The 21905-nt window shown below is 38.8% G+C and overlaps 3 protein-coding genes across 3 annotated transcripts; all 3 read right to left on the bottom strand.

Annotated features, from left to right (window-relative positions):
- Nucleotides 1–838: 838 nt before the first annotated feature.
- Nucleotides 839–4058, bottom strand: LOC145548108 (tripartite motif-containing protein 16-like). The gene is made up of 2 exons (XM_081598765.1): nt 2473–4058; nt 839–1101 (listed from the first exon to the last, which is right to left on the bottom strand). Exons 1-2 carry the CDS (start codon nt 3927–3929, stop codon nt 858–860), a joined length of 1701 nt encoding a protein of 566 aa, XP_081454891.1. The 5' UTR covers nt 3930–4058; the 3' UTR covers nt 839–857.
- A 3694-nt stretch (nt 4059–7752) lies between these two features.
- Nucleotides 7753–9465, bottom strand: LOC103480017 (E3 ubiquitin/ISG15 ligase TRIM25-like). The gene has a single exon (XM_017309951.2). The coding sequence runs from the start codon at nt 9463–9465 to the stop codon at nt 7753–7755; it is 1713 nt and encodes a 570-aa protein (XP_017165440.2).
- Nucleotides 9466–18575: 9110 nt separating this feature from the next.
- LOC145548055 (tripartite motif-containing protein 16-like) lies at nt 18576–21085 on the bottom strand. The gene has a single exon (XM_081598522.1). The coding sequence runs from the start codon at nt 20709–20711 to the stop codon at nt 18576–18578; it is 2136 nt and encodes a 711-aa protein (XP_081454648.1). The 5' UTR covers nt 20712–21085.
- Nucleotides 21086–21905: the final 820 nt, after the last annotated feature.

Below are 21905 nucleotides of genomic sequence, written 5' to 3'. Positions count from 1 at the left end.
TAATAAATAAAACAAATTACTAATATTTCCACAACATTAAAAATATTACTGCATCTTCTTGTTCCAGCCGCTTCATTTCTGCATGGAGCTAAATCATGACCTCCAGTGAGGTCTACAGGTCTATATGCTAGATAATTTATTACATTATTGGAAAAAGCAAATCTGGTAGGAACTGTTTAATATATAAGGGTTCTTTGTTTCCCAACCTGTCATCTCCTTCATGTGCGTCTTGTTTATAGTGGAACCAACACTGAGCATAGAGGCCTGGAAGTAGTTTAACTGTTTAAATGTTAAAAAATAATATGAAGACTACAATTTATTCTCATAGAAATCCAGAATACATTAAAAAAAGCTGGGATTCACAATAAAGACACAAATACAGACATTATCGCACCAAAAATAATTTAATTCAAATGGATCAAAACAACAGTACATTGATTCAGCAAAACTAATAATTATGAAAATGCCATTGACGTCAGCAAAAATTAATTAACACAGCTGTCCAGTAGGGGGCAGCATCCCATCACCAAGGGAGATAAACAGTGAAGCAACATGACAATTTATTCTGAAGTTTTTCTTTGTAAAAATAACTAGACCTGAAATCAGCTCAAGTCCAATATTTTAACGATACAATAACACCTGTTCTCTCATGTGTGTCTCTATGAAATGTGTTCAAACAAGAACAGGATCTGGTTTTATTTCAACTTGAGGAATAATTTTTCATTTTGTTGCTGAGTTTACAGTTTTTGCTGCTATAATTATTCAAAAAAGTATATAATTTTTAAGATTATACATTTAAGAAACTAATCAATTACCCAAGATTAAAATAAACTTATTTTGTAAACTGTAATTAATTATTAATGTCTTGGTTTAATCTGTTCAAGGTGACAGAATTCAGCTGTGCCTTTATATCTGTGCAGGAAAACTCCAGCCAGCAGCGGCTCAGTGAATCTGGTCTGGACTCTGTGGATCAGAGTCGTGGATTCAGAGATGCTGTAGAAGGACAGAATACCTGCTCTGTGGTCCAGGTACACTCCTATTTTAGATGAACGAGGAGCCGAGATCAGAGTCAGAGTTTTGTTGTGTCTGAATACATACATGAGTTCACAGCACTCCAGAGCCCAGGAGGTTTCATTTAGCCCAAATGTGTATTTCCTTAGTTGGCCTGTTTCCCTGATATCTTTGTAAGCAACAGCCACTGTGAATCTACCAGAGCTCTGCACCTCCCAGTAAGAACATCGACTCAGAGAGTCTTTACTCAACAAAATAATTTTTAAACATTCAGGATTATCTTTAAATTGTTCTGTGCCCTTTTTAACTGCTTTGGTTCTTTTGATAGACAAATATCTGTTTGTTGTGTTTGAATCCAGTTTTAGCTACTTCAAATCAAGGCCACTAGAGCCAAAAAAAGTGACAAACATTATGAATATTTGAACATATTTAATTCATATTCATTTCAGTCTAGAAAGTTGAGATTTGACTTTGAATGAAATTATTTGTAAATATGTCTTTGAAAGTTGTTCTTATAATGAAAAGTTTTCCGTATGTATAAGTAATCGTAGGAATTACAAATTATTTTTTCATCAGTGATGATTCTAAAGATCCCTCAATAGTTTGATGATTTTGACAACAGGAAATAAAAATCAGAAAAATAGTCTAGACAAATCACATAATGCAGCTTGTTTTAAATCAGTTTATTGGATCTATGAAACAGACATTAATTATAAATGACACCACAGCATTCTTATACTTTTTACAAGTCCTGATATATTTATGGCATTTCTATTACTGATATTTCTATCACATTATACATCTAGAAGTTCTAGATGGGCTGACAAAATCTGAACATAAAGATGTTTATGCCTATCAGACATTATTGCTAAAGAGATTCATGCAATTATGATAAAAGGGCCCAACAATACCATGGAGGACAGATGATAAACTAAACATAATGTAATATACAGAGAATACTTGAAGACAAAGTACTAGCACACAAACACATTGAAGATCATTTTTCTGTCAAAAGAAGGAAACGCCACAAAAATACAGAAAATGAAATAATACGAATTTTGTAAAATAAAAATAAAATTCACTTTTTTATGTGGTCATTTATTAGAAAAAAATTATCACATAAAAATGTAGAACTAGAACTATTAGACTAAGTTCTAATATTTGATCACATATATAAAAACAACAGTTAAAAACAAAAAAATAAAAGAAATTAAACTACAATGCAGAGACCTGAGAGAAAATAACTCAATAAACAGATATTATTATTCATATCATTATTTAAGCTTATAAAACTCTGCAGAATCGTAAACTCCAACATGTAGCGGTTCAGTGAATCTGATCTGGAATCTGTGGATCAGAGTCATGGTTTCAGATGCGTCATAAATGGACAGAACACCTGCTCTGTGGTCCAGGTACACTCCGACTCTGGAGGAAACTGGACCTGAGATGTAGGTTTGGATGTTGTTGTGGAAAAATATATTACTTCTAACAAGCCAAGATTTGTCATTATATCCAAATCTACATTCATTCCCTCTTCCTACTCTGCTGATGTTCTTGTATGAGAGTATTACAGAACCACTCATCTCCCAGTAACAACGTCCAGTCAGACTCTCTCTACTCAGAACCTGACACCAATCAGTGAATCTGTCTGGATGATTTGGATAAATCTGATGTTGATCCATCCATGTCACCTTCCTGTTTCCCTCTGACAGAACCAGCATTGTGTGAGCCGTGTTTGGATCCATTGTGATTTCACATGAATATCTTAAGAATCCAGCCCTTGTTGTTGGTTCTGGTCCTGATTCTGGTTCTGACGGTGAAACATCCACCTCAGTGACCATCAGTGAGATGTTTGTCCATGAGTCTCTCAGGACGTCCTGTAGTTTGTCTCTGAGCTCTGACACAGCTGCTGTCACGTCCTCAAAGTGTCTCAGAGGACGGATGTTGATGCTGGATGAGTGTGTCGACTCCCTGAGTGCTGGCAGTGAGGGGTAGTTGAGGAGAAACTGGTTGTGATCCTCTGTGTGTGAGAGCTGCTCCAGCTCAGCGTCTTTCCTCTTCAGCTCACTGATCTCCTGCTCCAGCTTCTCCTGAACATCTTTGACTCGACTCACTTCAGTTTCCTGCTGGGATCTGATCTGCTGCTTCACATCAGAGCTTCTTTTCTGGAGGAGACGGATCAGCTCAGTGAAGATCTTCTCACTGTCCTCCACTGTTTTATCAGCAGAGTGATTGATGGCCTCCACCTCCTGATGAAGCAGCTTCACATCTTTCTCTCTGTCCTGGATTCTCTGCTGGATGTTTCCTCGTCTCTCCTCCAGCTCTCTCTGCCTCTCTGCTCTTTCTGCTGCAACTGACACTGTGTTGTGGCCTTTATGTTCATCCACAGAGCAAAGATAACAGATACATTTCTTATCTTTGCGGCAGAAGATATCAATCTCCTTACCATGCTTAGAGCAGATGTTCTCCTGGAGGTTCTTGGACGGCTCCACCAGCTTGTGTTTCTTTAAAGGAGCCACTTCATAATGAGGCTGAAGGTGTTTCTCACAGTAAGAGGCCAGACAGAATAAACAGGACTTGATGGCTTTCAGTTTTCTTCCAGTGCAGAAATCACAGGCCACATATCCAGATTCAACAAAACAAAGATCAGCAGCAGCAGCTTGGAGTCCAGTTTTCTTCAGCTGCTCTACTAAAACTGCTATGATGGTGTTTTTCTCCAGATCAGGCCTCTGTGTGAAGGTTTTCCCACACTGAGGACAGTGATAGTTCTTCTTCTGTTCACCTTCATCCCAGAAGCTTTTAATGCAGTTCATACAGTAGCTGTGTCCACAGGGAATCGTCACCGGATCCGTCAGTAGATCCAAACAGATCGAACAGGAGAAAGTTTCTCGGTTCAGCTGAACTGCTTGCTGCGCCATTTTTCCTCTCAGTAACAACAACTGTGTGAGTTTCACTTCATGAGAACAGAAACTAGTTTGAGCTCTGATCTACCAATCAGGTTTCAGTGCAGAGAGGCAGCAGCCAATCAGCTTTCACCTTCAGCAACTCTTGGCTCCACCCAGCTTCAGGTTTCAGGGAGAAAACAAGGAAACCTGGTAATAAAGAGGAGCTGCTGGTTTTAAATGCAGGAAGAAAAATAAGGATTTTCATGGACTGATTCCAGGAAGAGGACTGGTTTGAGATTAAAACAGTAAACTATTTTATTCAGTTCAGTTCAGTTCAGAAAAGTGTATCTATAATTTAATTAACATCAGATCAGGTAAGAAATCTTAAATAGAAACTCAGAGTAATGGTGTGAAAGAACAAACAGAAATGGGTTAAATGCTTTGCAATTTGAATAAAAAAATCAGAGTTTGATTTTCTCAAGATTTATAGATATTAACTTGCAATTAATAAATCAATAAATCTGGCAGAAAGATTCTTTCCACATCAGTCAGTATTTCAAGGAATGTGAAAATAAACATATTAAAGATAATCCTCCTGCTGCCAGGATCAGCCAGGATCCTGGGAGACAAAATAAATCACAAATAAAGTCAATAATTAACAAAATGTTTGAACAAAAGAAAAACATTGATTGTTTCATTTTTTGTTCATGCAAAAAATCCAGAATATAAAAGAACCTTGTCTGAAAAGCTGTGGAGAAGGTCAATCCATCCTTCAGAAATGGACAGAGTCCAGCATAACTGTAAACCTACCAAGACAAGGCCTAGTCAAAGTCCACCTGAACTTCCAGGTTGAACAAGGAGAGCTCTGATCAGAGGAGCCATGGAGACTCTGGACCAAATGATCCACAGCTGGGAATCTATCAGACCAACTATCAGCCATCACTGCACTAATGTTGTCTTTATAAGAGAGGCAAGAAGAAAAAACATAAGAAGTCCAGTTTGCAGTTTGTCATGTTGGTCACAGCAAACATGTGGAAGAAGGAGCTTTGGTCAGACCAGAACAAAATTAAACTTTTTAGCCAAAATGGAAAAGTTACAGTTTATCTATATGGAGCATTAACAGCAAAATCAGCTGAGCAAAATGTTTCACAACAATCACAAATAGATAAATGATAGAAACACAAACTGAAATCAATTATAAAATTGGCAGAAAATACCAAAACATAATATGAATGAAAACCAAGAGAGAACCAACATTGTACATCACTCTGACCACATCATCACCACTGTCAAATATGGTGGTGGCAGCATCATGCTTCTCTTCAGCAGGAAAGGTGGATGGAGCCAAGTTCAGGGCGATGTTGGAAGAAAAGTCTAAAGTCTAATTTAAATTGAAGATACTGATACAGATGTTAAAATGTAACTAAATGCTACATAAACCTGATGTTTAAAGAAGAAAACATCAGGTAAATAATTAAACAGCAGGAACAAGAAGCTTCAATCAAATATGGATTCAAACTTTACAAGCACAGAGATGAACAGTGAAGAAACATGACAGCTTTATTCTGAAGTTCCTCTTATTAAAACCATAAAATCAGCTGAAGACCACAATAAAACAATATATTCTCTCATGTGTGTCAGGACTATAAAAATGAGTTCAGACATGAAAGGATCAAAGAACTGCTTTCATTTGTCCATCCATTTTCTTGCACCCTTGTTCCTTAGTGGGGTTGGGAGGTGCTGGTGCCTCTCCAGCTGATGCTCTGGGTGAGAGGTGGGGTCACCCTGGACAGGTTGCCAGTCTGTTGCAGGGCAACACAGAGGACAAACAACCATGCACACACACCTAGGGACAATTTGGAGAGACCAATTAACCTGACAGTCATGTTTTTGGACTGTGGGAGGAAACTGGAGTACCTGGAGAAAACCCACCATGCACAGGGAGAACATGCAAGCTCCATGGAGAAAGACGCCAGGCCGGGAATCGAACCCAGAACCTTCTTGCTGCAAGGCAACAGCTCTACCAACTGCGCCACTGTGCAGCCCGCTTTCATTTGTCATTTTATTAAATTGAATAAAATCTCCTTCAGAAACTGAGCAGTTTGAATTGGCATTAAACTGAGATTTATTGTACAGGTTCACTGATTAATCCACGTAAAGCACTTTGAATTGCCTTGGTGCGGAAAATACGCTACATAAATAAAATTACCTTACAACTTATATGTTCACACTTTATTTTGGTTGGTATATTTTTTAAGCCTGACTGTAAATTACAACATTAACATGGAGATACACAGAGAACTGATAACTAAAAGACAGAAGAAAACAGTTAGGCGAGATTATATGTTACTAATCATTTGACAGAAACGGCTCCATTAGTTTAGAACTAAACAGAGAATCAAATTGTGATTTAAGTAACAAGAATACAAGTTCATCATCACTTGAGTTTTCTGAATTCACAGATTAGCATCCATATGAAAAAGAAATTAAACATTTTTACTGATTGAATTTACAATAACTCAAAAAATTCCACAAACCAGTCTTACAAGATCATAGAAAAACACATGTTGAACTGAATCAGCTTTATATCAGATGAAAAACATCTCAGCACAACAGTAAGGCTAGTAAGTACTTGTACCCTGAGAATAATGTTATTTTAACAATCAGACCAATATGTTTCTTCTGACTGGATGTACTGTTAACAGAATGGAGTGGCCCATCCAGAGTCTCGTTGTGAATCTGAGGAGGGAGGTAAAAATTAGAGTGATGGCAAGGAGGCTGTTCCACCTCAAAGACTTGGAGGTCCTTAGCACAGAGAAATCATTAAAATTACCCATAAATGTTTACAGACAGGGCTGCACAGTGGCGCAGTTGGTAGAGCTGTTGCCTTGCAGCAAGAAGGTTCTGGGTTTGATTCCCAGCCCCGGTCTTTCTGCATGGAGTTTGTATGTTCTCCCTGTGCATGCGTGGGTTGCCCTGCGACAGACTGGCGACCAGTCCAGGGTGACCCCACTTCTCGCCTGGAGCGTTAGCTGGAGATGGACACCAGCACCTCCTGACCCCACTAAGGGACAAGGGTGTCAAGAAAATGGATGGATGTTTACAGACAGCTGCTTAGAGGTTGTAAGAAGAGTTTGATGGTTGTATTTGCAAAACAATTGATTAATTGGGAAAGGTTTAATTTTCCCTTTTAAAGAAATGAATGTATATTCAGTTAGAAAGTATTTTGTGTAAAATTGATGATAATTTTAAATTTATTTATGACAGATTAAGAAATGTCTACATTTGAAAATTATCTGGCAGGAGTATGAATAATTTTGAGCTTAAAAACATCTGAGTATTATTTAAGCCACACTGAACCTAAAGTAGAATAAAATATCATCGAGTAACTTGGCTTTCCTCGTGTTTCCTCATGTAGCAAAGCATAAGAGTATTCAGAGATCCTGGGAACAATGTAAGCAGGGAATAAAGGAAATGCTCAGACTTCATGCTGACAATAAAACAACTTAAACCAAATGTCCATAGAAAAACAGTCTGCTAACATGGAGTGAAGAACTGACGTTACAATACAGAAATAAAATAAAATATACACAATAGATACATATTTAGTTCAGCTTCTGTCATTATCCTGTTTAAGATAAAACAAAAAACTAGACTGAGTGACTGATCAGTGGAGGTTGTAATTCTTGGTAATATCAACAATTTAATGAATGTCTCTGTTAAGTGGGTCACATTTATTAAAAAATATAATTAATCCCTCTGACAGTAAGGTATCAAACTTTGCACATTCTCCTCTGAGCTGCTGCACAGTAGAATATTGTTCCCCTGCAGGTATCAGGCTTTTCTTTCTCTCACGTTAAAACTTTCTGACCTGTCTGAGTTCACAGAACTCAGCTGAGTCTCCAGTTTCATATAATTGTATCCCAGCCAGCAGCGGCTCAGTGAATGTGGTCTGGACTCTGTGGATCAGAGTCGTGGTTCCAGAGACGCTGTAGAAGGACAGAACACCTGCTCCATGATCCAGGAACACTCCTATTTTAGATAAACGAGGAGCCGAGATCAGAGTCAGAGTTTTGTTGTGTCTGAATACATACATGAGTTTGCAGCACTCCAGAGCCCAGGAGTTTTCATTTAGCCCAAATGTGTATTCATTTGGTCGGCCTGTTCTGCTGATATCTTTGTAAGCAACAGCCACTGTGAATCTACCAGAGCTCTCCACCTCCCAGTAAGAACATCCACTCAGAGAGTCTTCACTCAGCACTTGAAAGCAATTTTCAAACCGTTTAGAGTCGTCTCTAGATTGTTCTGTCTCCTTTATAACTGCTCTGTTTTTTGTGACAGACAAATACCTGTTTGCTGTGTTTGAGTTCAGTGTTAGGTTCAGTGAAAACTTCAAGAGTTCATTTCTGTTCTTAGGTCCCTCTGTGGGAGTTGATGATGAAGCCTCTGAATCAATATCCTTCAGGGAAATATCCATCCACATGTTGGTCACAATTTCCTTAACTGTACGCTCAGCCTCTGAGACAGCTGCTTTCATGTCATTGAGGAGCCATATTTCATGGGAAGCAGAAATTTTGCTTCTTGGCAAACACTTAGTAAATATGTGATGGGGCCTTTTAAAGAAGGGTCTTGGTTCGGGGATGTAATTTGTGAGAAACTGTATGTCGTCCTCTGTGTCTAATAGCTGCTCCAGTTCAGCGTTTTCCCTCTTCAGCTCAGCGATCTGCTGCTCCAATTTCTTCTGTTCATTTTCAGCTTCACGAACTTCAGTTTCCTGTTTTGACCTGATGTAGTTCTTAACATCTGAGCTTTTTTTCTGGATAAGACGGATCAGCTCAATGAAAATCTTTTCACATGCTTCAACTGATTTATCAGCAGAGCGATTTATGAACGCAACTTTCTCTTTTCGCTCTTTCAATTTTTTTTCTCCATCCTGGGTTCTCTGCTGCACTTTTCCTCGTCTCTCCTCCAGCTCTCTCTGCCTCTTTGTCCTTTCTGCTTCAGGCGCCACTGTGTTGTGACCTTTATGTTCATCCACAGAGCAGAGATAACAGATATGTTTCTTATCAGTGCAGCAGAACAGCTTCATCACCTCATCATGCTTAGAGCAGATGTTCTCCTGGAGGTTCTTGGACGGCTCCACCAGCTTGTGTTTCTTAAATGTAGCTGAATCATAATGAGGTTGAAGGTGTTTCTCGCAGTAAGAGGCCAGGCAGACTAAACAGGACTTGATGGCTTTCAGTTTTCTTCCAGTGCAGAAATCACAGGTCACATCTTCAGGTCCAGCATAGCAGTGATCAGCAGGAGCAGCTTGGAGTCCAGTCTTCTTCAGCTGCTCCACTAATCCTGCTAGAATTGTGTTTTTCTTTAGCACAGGCCTTGGTGTGAATGTCTCCCTGCACTCAGGGCAGCTGTGGATTCCTTTCTGATCCTCTTCATCCCAGTGATCTTTAATACAGTTCATACAGTAGCTGTGTCCGCAGGGAATCGCCACCGGATCCTTCAGTAGATCCAGACAGATCGAACAGGAGAAAGTTTCTCTGTCCAGCTGAACTGCTTGCTGTGCCATTTCTCCTCTCAGTTACACTGACTGTGCAGTTTCACATCCTGAGAATAGAAACAGGCCTAAAGTCTGTCAGCGCAGAGAGATTGCAGCCAATCAGCTTTCACCTTCAGTAGGGTTACAGTTCCACCCAGTTTCAAGGTTCAGATCTGAAGGTGAGATAAAAAGGAAACCTGCAGTGAGAGAGATGAGCTACTGTGTTTAAATGCAGAGATCTGTTTCATTGAAGTCTAATAGAATAGTCTTGGATAAGAACAGGTAACTGGGATTCACCAAACCTCAACACAAATTAGTTATTCAAACAAGCTGTGTGTAGAGTAGCAGCTAAGTCAGGATAAAACAATCCTGCCAAGGTTTCACCTACAGCCATCTTTATAAGACCATGAAGTTGATAACAGTTGACACTAGCTCTTTCAGGGTGTGTCGGTTGTAACTTAGAGCACAAGAGATACAAAGGTCAAACATAAGATATTTTTCCACTAGTTTATTTAATTTCCCTTTGGGATCAACAAAGTACACAGCTAATTTGGAAGTGTTCCATCAATTCTGACAGAGTTAAATTCAACATTTTGAAAGTGTTATTTGTGATACAGTTGAATCAACACTCAGTAGTTGAAATTAAACACATCATGTTGTCTTACTCAACACTAGTGTATTTTGTCAAAAGTTAACACTATGAATGTGTTAATGTAACACAGAGCAGTGTAAAGTATATATTAAATAGAAATCTGAGTTTTGAAATACTACTAGCAGGGTATGCTGTGGTGGCGCAGGGGTTAAGCACAACCCACATATGGAGGGTTTTCAATGCAGCTGTCGTGGGTTTGCTTCCCGGTCTTCCCCTTCTCTCATTACCCACTTATTTTGTCAATTTACTACCAAATAAAAGCCACTAGAGCAATTAAAACCTTTTTTTATCAGAAACTACTGGCCATCAATAATCCCCAAATTAATTTTAAAAGACATTAGATGCTACAAAAACACCAGCATCATTCGCAGAATATAATCTACTTTTATTTCAAAACATCAAATAGCACTGACAACAATATACACCAAAGGTCATTCATTCATGGTACTGAAGGTGAAGTGTGCTTTGAAAGTTCATTGGAAGCGGCCATGGATGGTCTTGTGATCACTGATGGTGAAGTGTCTTTGGTGCTGCAAACGAAAAAAGAGACGCAAACAAAAAGCAAATAAAATGCAGCAAACGAAAAAAGAGAAGCAAACAAAAGTCCCTTCTGCTTTGCTCGACCAAACCTCAGCACTGCGGGATATTGTTGATCAGATCGTCTGACTATTGACGTGAGGGCTCGACAGACAACTTTTCGCAAGTAAGATGGACATAATATTGTGTATATTTTGTGATTAGAATATTACTATGTTGTATTTATGTCCACCGGCGAAATACAAGCTAATGCTAGCTGATATAGCGCAATAGTGCTTGGTGTTTAGCCCCCGCTCTGAAAGCTAACCGAGATGATCTTAAAAAGTTTGACTTAGATTATCTGATACAAGAACCTACTATAGAAATGAAACAATATAATATACATTATAAAAATAATATTACATGTTATAACATTCACCAGCAAAGTTTACACAAGTGGCAATGGCTATTATTTATTTCACTATGTCAAAGTAAGATACCTCCCAAATCTCCCGTTTTGTTTTGAAGGTTTCCTACGACATGAGGAAGAAGGGAGAAATATCTTTAAAGAGAGACAGATTCACTGCAGCACGGATGAATCTCGCATCGGATTTTGGACCCAATCTCAGCTGCTGAATCACTCTTAAGCCAGAACTCGTAGGCTGGAAAACATGGAAAAAAACTACATATATAGATGTGTGTGCGTGTGTGTGCTAAACATGTATAGCTTAATATTATTCAGCATTAATCATCGTTTATTTATGTTTTGTTAAGAATGGAAATCCTAATCCATTCTTAACAAAACAATTATTATTGACATCAATAATTATGATGTCAATCATAATTATTGACATAATTTTATTATGTCAATCATAATTTGTATTGACACACGGAGCAGAAAATCAGCCAAGAAAAGCATTCAGACTTTACTTATTTTATTTACTTTCAGTGCTGAAAGGAGACGCTTTAACCATTACATTTGAGAAGAGTTTCTAAAAAAGTCTGTGTAGCGTCTCAGGAGAAGGAGGAGGTTAGCTGATTATATGGACTGAAGACACTCCCTGAAATCACACCATGCCTCTGTGTCCCTGATAAGTTTCTTTTTCTCTGAGGAATGAGCCTTAGTGTCTAACAGAATCAAAAATGTAACTCTTTACTATGGGCCTTTTGTCCAACAGCATGTGACTCTTTCTCGACCATGGTAAAGCGTCTCAAAAGCTTATATTTATATAAATATGTGTTGATAAGACGAGAGCGGTCCATTAGGCATCTGTCCTTTTATTATGTCTATGAGAGAAACAGCCCAATCTATGGAAGACTGGTCCTTCGAAAGCCACAAATATGGACGACCAGAAGAGAGAAGCTGTAGCCTCCGGCTAACTGCCTAGACTCCATCTCGCCGTTATGTTGCTTAGCAACCGTGACAACGTGAAGCACAGAGCGGCGAAGGAAAAAAAACTGACTCAAAATTGTTTGTTTTACTCTTTATTTTTGTATTATTCTTCACCTTTTGTAATAAAGGCTGTTCCATAGTAGAAAAGAAATCTGTCTGATTCTAAAATGTTTAAACATGTATAGCAAGGAATGTAAATAAATTACTCATTTTCAAATACTTCCCAGATCTCTGATGAAGTCCCGCTTCGAGGCTTGTGTTGTCTTGATGAAAACCACGTGACTGGCAACAAATGATGCCTCACAATGGACCTCACCAAGCTCCGCCCAGAAACGCCTCTCGAAAATCCCACATGGCTGCATGTCTCACAAACAAAGCCTCGCGGAGCTTAGTTAACATGGCGTCTTTCATTTCGACTGACTGCAGAGTATTTCTGAGTCCATTAGTGTAGCATTTCTGCCGGATTTTCACAAAATATCAGCCACGACAATGGACAAGGGAACCAACAAGTTCATGTCACCTTTTTTGACGACATCAAGGTGTTTGAGCCACGCGATGCCTCCAACATTGTGCGCATCACAGCAAAATGCTACCAGTCGATGAGGAACAGCAGATCCTCAGACCCTCAGCATAAATATAGCTGTGGACAAGATCGCTGATGGCTATTGTTCTTGCAAGGCTGGGTGAGTCGGGCATTCATGGTTTTGAGGGTTACTTTTGAAATTTGTGATTTCTGTTGTTGGCAAATGTTCGTATGTGCCTAAGCCTGATACACTGTACTCAGGGGCTAACACGATTAGCGTGGCTAACACGATTACAGTTTAGTAAAAAGCCTTTTCAGGTAAAATAAAATCTTTAATGTATGTCAGATACGGTACACATTGCATATTGATCTGTTCAGCTAACAAAGCTGTAACAGACAGGCTTCAGGATGTAGAAGTTGTATCGGTAATGCCATCATGCTGTACTTGGCTAAAAGGTTTTCATAATGGATCTGTTTATTGACTTTATTTTTTTCATTCCCTAAACACAAAGAAAGCAAAGCAATAATACTTAGGCCAGCAGACACTCCTTTGTTCTTATTGATCCTACGACGGTTGAGCTGCAAATGCGGTCGTTACAAGCTTTAATCCAAGCAAGGCTTTCCGTTTAAGATTTTGGAAATCTGAATTTTCTTCCACAAACACCATCAGGATACCTCACAGATACCCCGCTGACGGAGAACCAATTTTTTTCGAGTCCTGACGCAAAAGCTTTCTGTCGGTCTGGTAGTCCACAATGTACATTAGCATGAGTTTGTGAGACGGTAACCCACGTGATAGCTGCGCTGTGACGTAAAATGGGCATTAGCCAATGCATGGACCTGTGGTAAGGTCCATGCATGGGTCACGTGACTGCTTCATTTTGCGTGTCGGCTTTCAAAATAAAAGTGCGATGAACCGTGTTGTGTCATGTGTTATTGTCTATTTGGTCACGCATCAGAGGAGAATATTTGTCTTCAGTGGCCAAAATAAAATGAACATTGACCGACATATTTGATGTGTATTGATGACGGCCCTCATCAAAATATAATGTTTGTTACTGCTTTTCTCAATTGTAGATTGTTTTTTTTAATGACTTTATATTTTTGTGATTTTATGATATAAATCTCTTTGAACTACATTGTTGCTGAAATTTGCTACACAAATAAACTTGATTGATTGTCTGAAATGGAGCCAGCAAGAGGAAAATCTCTGACATCTGGGAATACTTTGAGATTATCACTCACAGTAAAATTATCCTTAGATAACAATAATTAACCCTCCACCTCCCAATTCCTCACCTTCTGGAAAGTTCCACTATTATTTGTAGTCTGATTAGCAAATATATCAGTCTTGCACAGCAGAGACAGATTTAATGGTGTTGCAGAGCTAAAGTTCTGCATGTAGCAAAATATAAGGGATGAGAGCCAATTAAAAATCCAAGAAAAAGCAAATACCCCAACAGGCACTGCACTACCAAGACACTAAAACATCAAATGTCTTTACTGTCAAATCCGTCTATGACATAAAATAAAACCCAACACAACCACTGACGTTCAACATAAACCAGGATTAGATTGGCTACAAATCATTTTAATAATTAAAACATATGACAATTAAATATGGTTTCATTGATTCTCCTGTTACTAAACATGAGTTTGATAAAAAACTTTGTGACAATATTGCATTTAGCAATTTTTGGAAGTGAGTGACAAGGCTGTTACAGTTTCACCCCTTGACCTTCTTGATGCAAGATAACAGTAACGGCACCACCATGCAGCATTAAATCCAAATTTTAACACAACAAAGTTGTTAAAATTCACAGTGAGCTGCATAAGTTTTCAGAACCCTTGTCACATATTATATTACAGCCACAAATTATAGTTCTTGTTGTTGTGGTGCTTTGAGAATCAACAAATTATGATATAATTATGTACAGAAAGGAAAAGTAATGGTAGTTTTTAATTTGTACTACAAATAAAACTCTGAAAAGTGTGGAGTGCATTTCTATTCACCCTCTGAGCACTTTACTGTCCTCAGAAGAAACTTACTGACTAAATAGAGTGAACCTGTTTGTTCTGTTTCTGGCCTCACAGGTTTGTTAGAAAAGATTAGAGAACGAACAGCATCATGAAGGAGCACAGCAGACATGGGTGAGAAGTTTAAAGCAGGTTTAGGTTAAAAGACAAAATATTTGACTTGCATTTAGTAAAGCTCCATGTTCATCTGGACAAACAGATCTGCTGAAACTTTAGCATCCATCTTCACAATTCTCTGATTCTCTTTTCAACTTTCTTCTTTCATCGTGTTATGTCAAAATGTCCTGTTATAAGTGAAATAAGCTGCCAATGGAAGTAATACTTTTTCATCAATATTGAATTAAAAAAAAGCTCTTATAGCTTGCTGAAAAGCTTATTAAAAGTTGAATAAATTGTGTTTATTAAACATAATTTACGTTTAACTTGTAGTGGTCTTGAGCGATTTCATGCCTTGTTGATTTTTAGGAGAAACTCCAAAAATATTCATGTTGCTTCACCGTTCATCTCTGTTGGTGATGGGATGCTGCCCCCTACAGGACAGCTGTGTTGTTTCACATCTAACGTCTGTTTCCCAACCTGCTTTTTCCTTCAAAAGTCTGTGTTGTTTGAACATGGAGGGCTGGGAGCTGATTGACTGTCCACTTGTATAAATACAGGACATGATGTACCATTAAATCAGTTAATTACTTTTTTCTTTTTGTCAGTCAAAAATAAATGAACCATGACATAAAAAAATATCAATTAACTTAGTTATTCTAATGATTTTACTCAAAGTAAAACATAAATGTTAAACTTTTAGTGTGGATGGAATCGATAACATTTGAGACATCATTTCTTCAGTCCCTTATTTATTCAGGTTGGCAATAGTTGCAGGCATAGGCGTAGGAAGGGGGGGAAACGGGGGAACATGTCCCCCCCCCAATATGAGGGAGAGCCACATTTCGTCCCTCACCAATAATTTCACCGCAGTTGCAAAGAATTTTAAAATTTCCCACTTGCATGCTTTTATTTTGAAGGTGCATCACAGCGCATTCAGCAGAGCACTTCCTCCCCCTTCCCACTCCCCCCTCCGAACAGCTCAGAGAGCTTAAAGGCAGCAGCGGGAGCCGCTTTGTTCTCGTTTTATTTTTACCAAGGAAGCACATTGGCTAAACCGTGAGTGAAACAGTCACTGGGACTGACTACTATATATTCCATTGAGGGACAGTAACTTCAACATTACATACACCTTTCTGAACAGGCGAGGGCGCACTTTCTCTGTCTATAATCAGACATTAAAGCGACTTGAAACCATTCCTCCCTCAATGGCACCTCCGGGCCGGGGAGCAGCCGCCCCCCCCAGCCACCTGCATAGCTCCGCGCCTGACTCTAGCCACAAAGTTTTATTTCATCGGCAGCAAACAGCAGCAAAATAAGCCTTTTAATTATTTAAAATGAGCAATGTTGGCTACACAACACCTGATTATACTCGACCACTTAACGTGTATTATATTATATTATATTATATTATATTATATTATATTATATTATATTATATTATATTATATTATATTATATATTTAGGAGAATGGCAGAGCTAGAATGATGCTGAAGAAAAATGAAGAAGCACTGGTGAGGTCTTCGGTTAGTTTATTGAAATATGTATTAACCGGTTTTAATTTTTAAATAAACTAAACTATTTTATTATGAATGGACCAGGTCAGGGAAGACATAAGAGAGCCAGGTGGAGTTTCAGAGTGTGAAGATATAAAAATTACATTAATTATAATAGAACCACAAAGGAGAACAGGTGAAGACTGATGTCAGGTTGATTTATTTCAATGTTTCAATATTTTATTCTTTATTTCCACTCTTTAAGTTTAATGGTTAGGAGACATGAAAGTAAAAGCGCTTGAGGAGAGGCTTAAAAATAAATGAGTGAAAATTTTTGCTATCAGGAATAGGTTACACAGTAAATAGTTGAGATGTATAATAATGTAAACATCTGAAATTTGTTAAGTTGTTTAAATTCTCATTCTGTATGATAAAAACATACTTTTATATTTAGTTCACATTCTGATCCTGTACATTACTGTAGTGTTTGATGTAAATCCATGAATCCATGCAGGAACATCAGGCTGCAGAGTCAGAGGAGGCAGAGACAGAAACACATATCTAGATATTTTAGTTAAATGTTTGCGGCTGGGCTGCACAGTGGCGCAGTTGGTAGAGCTGTTGCCTTGCAGCAAGAAAGTTCTGGGTTCGATTCCCGGCCTGGGGTCTTTCTGCATGGAGTTTGCATGTTCTCCCTGTGCATGGTGGGTTTTCTCCGGGTACTCCGGTTTCCTCCCACAGTCCAAAAACATGACTATTAGGTTAATTGGCATTTCCAAATTGCCCCTAGGTGTGAATGTGTGTGTCCATGGTTGTGTGTCCTGTGTGTCTCTGTGTTGCCCTGCGACAGACTGGCGACCTGTCCAGGGTGTACCCCGCCTCTCGCCCAAAACGTTGGCTGGAGATGGGCACCAGCACCCCTCCCGACCCCACTGAGGGAAAAAGGGTGCAAGAAAATGGATGGATGGATGTTTGCGGCTGAAAATGACAGGAGAAAAAAACATTTAGTCTTTTTGCTTAAGTGTTTTTATGGATCATGTTTGGTAAGTTACTGAATGCAGAGCTGGAAAGTGAGACTGAGTTAACAGTGAAGAGCTAAAGGTCTGTTAGACGTGAAAAGTATAATTTTTATTTATTTTGTAGATCAAATTGTTGCACTGATGTAGAGAGTTGTTAAAGAACAAAACTTGTTTTTTAGATTTTATCTTTGTTGGTCAAACTGCTGTATTGAGTTTAAAACTGCCGAGTCCTATTTTATGAGCTTCTTTTCTACTTTGGTTTTAGAAAGAGGTAGAACCAGTTCAACTGCAAGTCAATTTATATCGATGCATTTTGACCAATAAGATACATCAGAATCTGGTAGGCTCTGTGCTACCAGAGTATTTATCTTGCTAGTTGTGAGGCAAATGCTGAAGTGAGTGTTCATCCTGGAATGACAGTCATTATGGTACGTGGATGCATAACTTTAATCTGATTATTGGATTGTAAATAGTAATGTGTTAGATTACTTGTTACTGAAACAAGGGGCCAGATTAAAGTAACGCAGGGGTCCCCAAAGTCGGTCCTGGAGGGCCGGCATCCTGCATGTTTTAGTTCTCTCCCTGATTTAACACACCTGGATCAAATGATGGCTCATTAGAGGCCTAAGGAGAACATTGACAAGCTGAATAGGTTCGTACTACCACCAGGGAGAGAACTAAAACGTGCAGGATGCCGGATGCCGGCCCTCAAGAACCGACTTTGGAAACCCCTGCCTTAAACCAACCAACCAACCAAACAAACAAAAAAATAAAAATAAAAAAACAATAAACCAGATGCATTTGTCTTGGCAGCAGCTACAGTTATGTTGTTTCTTGAGTTGATGAACCATTTATTAAGTAAAGAAAATAGAAAAATTGGAAGCGTGTACTCAAAATTAACACAGAAAACAAGCTCAAATTCACAATAAAAACACAAATGCAGATGTTATCACACCAAAAAGAATTTTATTCAACTGGATTAAAACAACTGTATACAGTGCATTGATTAAGCAAAACTCATAATCATGAAAATATCATTGACTTCCACAACAACTGACTAATTAACACAGCTGTCCAGTAGGGGGCAGCATCCCATCACCAAGGGAGATAAACAGTGAAGCAATGTGACAATTTATTCTGGAGTTTCTGCTCCTAAAAATAACTAGACATGAAATCAGCTCAAGTCTGATATTTTAAAGATAAACAAAAACAGAATCAATGAACTGGTTTTACTTCTTCAACTTGAGGAATAATTTTTCATTTTGTGACTGAGTTTACAGTTTTTGCTGCTATGATTATTCAAAATTAGATTTTTAAAAATATACTTTTAAGAAACTAATCAATCGCTCAAGATTAAGTTAAACTTATTTTGTAAACTGTAATCAAACATTAATGTCTTGGTTTAATCTATTCAAGTTGACAGAATTCAGCTGTGTCATTATATCCGTGCAGGAGAACTCCAGCATGTAGCGGTTTAGTGAATGTGGTCTGCAGTCTGTAGAGAAAAGTCATGGATTCAGAGATGCTGTAGAAGGACAGAATACCTGCTCTGTGATCCAGGAACACTCCGACTCTGGAGGAACTAGGACCTGGGATGGAGATTGACTCATTGTTGTGCCACAATTGGTATTTTTTTCTGTAACTATAACAATGTTGGTTATATTTCAATGCCCAGGATCTGTCATTATTCCCAAATATACATGGATCTCCACTACCTACTCTTCTGATATTCTTGTAAGCGACTGCTACAGTAGTTTCTGTGTCTGTCCACTCCACCTCCCAGTAACAACGTCCAGTCAGACTCTCTTTACTCAGAACCTGATAACATCCAGTGAATCTGTCTGGGTGGCTGGGATAACCCTCAGTACTGTATGTGTTTGTCACCTTCCTGTTCCCCTCTGACAGTACCAGGTATGTGTGAACTGTGTCTGGATCCAGTGTAATTTTACATGAATACTTTAAGAGATCAGCTCTTGTTGTTGGTTCTGGTCCTGGTTCTGGTTCTGACAGTGAAACATCCACCTCAGTGACCATCAGTGAGATGTTTGTCCATGAGTCTCTCAGGACGTCCTGTAGTTTGTCTCTGAGCTCTGACACAGCTGCTGTCACGTCCTCAAAGTGTCTCAGAGGACGGATGTTGATGCTGGATGAGTGTGTCGACTCCCTGAGTGCTGGCAGTGAGGGGTAGTTGAGGAGAAACTGGTTGTGATCCTCTGTGTGTGAGAGCTGCTCCAGCTCAGCGTCTTTCCTCTTCAGCTCACTGATCTCCTGCTCCAGCTTCTCCTGAACATCTTTGACTCGACTCACTTCAGTTTCCTGCTGGGATCTGATCTGCTGCTTCACATCAGAGCTTCTTTTCTGGAGGAGACGGATCAGCTCAGTGAAGATCTTCTCACTGTCCTCCACTGTTTTATCAGCAGAGTGATTGATGGCCTCCACCTCCTGTTGAAGCAGCTTCACATCTTTCTCTCTGTCCTGGATTCTCTGCTGGATGTTTCCTCGTCTCTCCTCCAGCTCTCTCTGCCTCTCAGTCCTTTCTGCTGCAGCTGACACTGTGTCATAATTAGAGCAGATGTTCTCCTGGAGGTTCTTGGACGGCTCCACCAGCCTGTGATTCTTTAATTGAGGCTCGTTAGAATGAGGCTGAAGGTGTTCCTCACAGTAAGAGGCCAGACAGACTAAACAGGACTTGATGGCTTTCAGTCGTCTTCCAGTGCAGAAATCACAGGCCGCATCTTCATGTCCAGCATAGCAGTGATCAGCAGGAGCAGCTTGGAGTCCAGTCTTCTTCAGCTGCTCCACTAAACCTGCTAATATGGTGCTCTTCTTTAATACAGGCCTCGGTAGGAATGTTTCCCTGCACTGAGGACAGCTGTGCGTTCGTCTCTGATCCTCTTCATCCCAGTGATCTTTAATACAGTTCATACAGTAGCTGTGTCCACAGGGAATTGTCACTGGATCCTTCAGGAGATCCAAACAGATCGAACAGGAGAAATCTTTCTCTCTGTCCTGGATTCTCTGCTGAATGTTTCCTCGTCTCTCTTCCAGCTCTCTCTGCCTCTCAGTTCCTGCTGGAGCTGACTCTGTGTCGTCACGAGAGCTGATGTTATTGGATATCATCACCATCTTGTGTTTCTTTAAAGGAGGGTCATCAAAATGAGAATGAACATGTGCGCTGCAGTAAAATACCTCACAGATGAAACAGAAGTTGATGGCTTTCAGTTTTCTTCCGGTGCACAAATCACACACTACATCTCCAGGTACAGCATAGCGGAGGTCAGCAGGAGCTTCTCGGAGACTGATCTTCTTCAGCTGCTTCTCTAAAGCTGCTATTGTGGTTTTCTCTGAGGCACCACTTAGATTAAAGGTTTTCCAGCATTGAGGGCAGCTGTGGGCTCCTTTTTCCTCTTTATCCCAGTGGGTTTTAATGCAGTTTATGCAGAAGTTGTGTCCACAGGGAATCGTTACCGGATACTTCAGTAAGTCAAAACATTTCACACAGTTAACTTCTTCTTGATTCATCTGAGTTCTTTTCTGCGCCATTTCACGTCTCAAAAAGAAAAAGCGGTAAACTTAATGTTTTCAAAACAGAAATGTGTCTGTGCTCACAAGTTCTGCAGGTACAAATGTGTCTGTCAGCTCTTAAATGCGTGCTGGCTCCACCCGTCATATGTCCAGATCTGAAGGGGCGGGAATGCGGAAAACTCACAGAGAGCCGGAAGGAGAGGGAGGAGCGTTACAGTATTGTTAGGAAATAATGTGACTATGTTCATTTGGAGCCAGCAGGTAAAAACTGTTCCGTTAATCAAAACTCAAAACTGATCAGTTGAATAAATTCTTTTAAATCCCCAGATTTACTAATGTTATATTTTGTAATCTTATTATATTGATAAAGTTTTTTTCACTCTCAAATCTTCAAAAATATTATAATATCATCAATATAATATCAAAAATATCATCTTTCTATTCACATCTAATAGAAAGATGTGAAGAGCTATACAGGGTTTTAAAACTTATTTAAGCTAACTCTTTCTATTAGATGACTAAGTTCATTATATATGATTTTGCATTAAATAATCATCATTGAATCCTTGAATGTTTAAGATGGACATTATTAATATCTACAGTTCTTTTGAACATGTAACTTTTAGTCTTCCTTATCCTCGTTACAAAGCACCAAAACCACTTTTGTATGATGGTTTGTGTCGTCCACAAGGTTCTTACTTTTAATTTTTAGATTTTATCTCGGTTTTTGGTAACACTTTATTTGAAGGGGGGGTGAATAAGACTGTAATGACACTGTCATAAACATGACATAACACCTGTTATTAACATGAATAAGCCTTTGTGAATATTTATGACTGTTGTCATAAAGTGTCATTCGGTAAATTATGACACTTTTAATACAAAGTTGACATTATTCAAAATGTCTTTGTTATGACAACTTGACATTAACCAAGAAATCATTACTGTTTAAATTTGTTATAAAAGTATTACTGATTGCACTTTAAAAAATAGGTAACTTTATGTTATTAAAGGTAAAGATTAAACATTAATAATTTATTGGTTTTATGGGAAAAAACCCAATCTTGACAGCAATTCAAACTCCAGGCCTTTTCAAATTGATATTCTTTTTCATAGTGGTAAACCCTCTTTGCACAGTGTATTAGACATTGTAGCTCTATTCAAAAAGAAGGTCAATCAAAACTGTGTCCTTTGAAAGAAAATATTAGGACA

The sequence above is a fragment of the Poecilia reticulata genome, chromosome 17, assembly GCF_904066995.2.
Source record: "Poecilia reticulata chromosome 17, P_reticulata-male-v2, whole genome shotgun sequence".
Lineage (NCBI taxonomy): Eukaryota > Metazoa > Chordata > Actinopteri > Cyprinodontiformes > Poeciliidae > Poecilia > Poecilia reticulata.
Note: the sequence above shows the minus strand (reverse complement) of the source record. Positions and strands in the feature narration are given on the sequence as shown.

Bases quoted from the DNA above. Each gene is read 5' to 3' on its own strand.
- LOC145548108 (XM_081598765.1), bottom strand. From the start codon at position 3,929: ATGGCGCAGCAAGCAGTTCAGCTGAACCGAGAAACTTTCTCCTGTTCG. The intron at 1,102-2,472 runs CATCCAAACCTA...GTGCTGTGAACT, and splicing joins AATATATTTTTCCACAACAA to CATGTATGTATTCAGACACA.
- LOC103480017 (XM_017309951.2), bottom strand. From the start codon at position 9,465: ATGGCACAGCAAGCAGTTCAGCTGGACAGAGAAACTTTCTCCTGTTCG.
- LOC145548055 (XM_081598522.1), bottom strand. From the start codon at position 20,711: ATGGCGCAGAAAAGAACTCAGATGAATCAAGAAGAAGTTAACTGTGTG.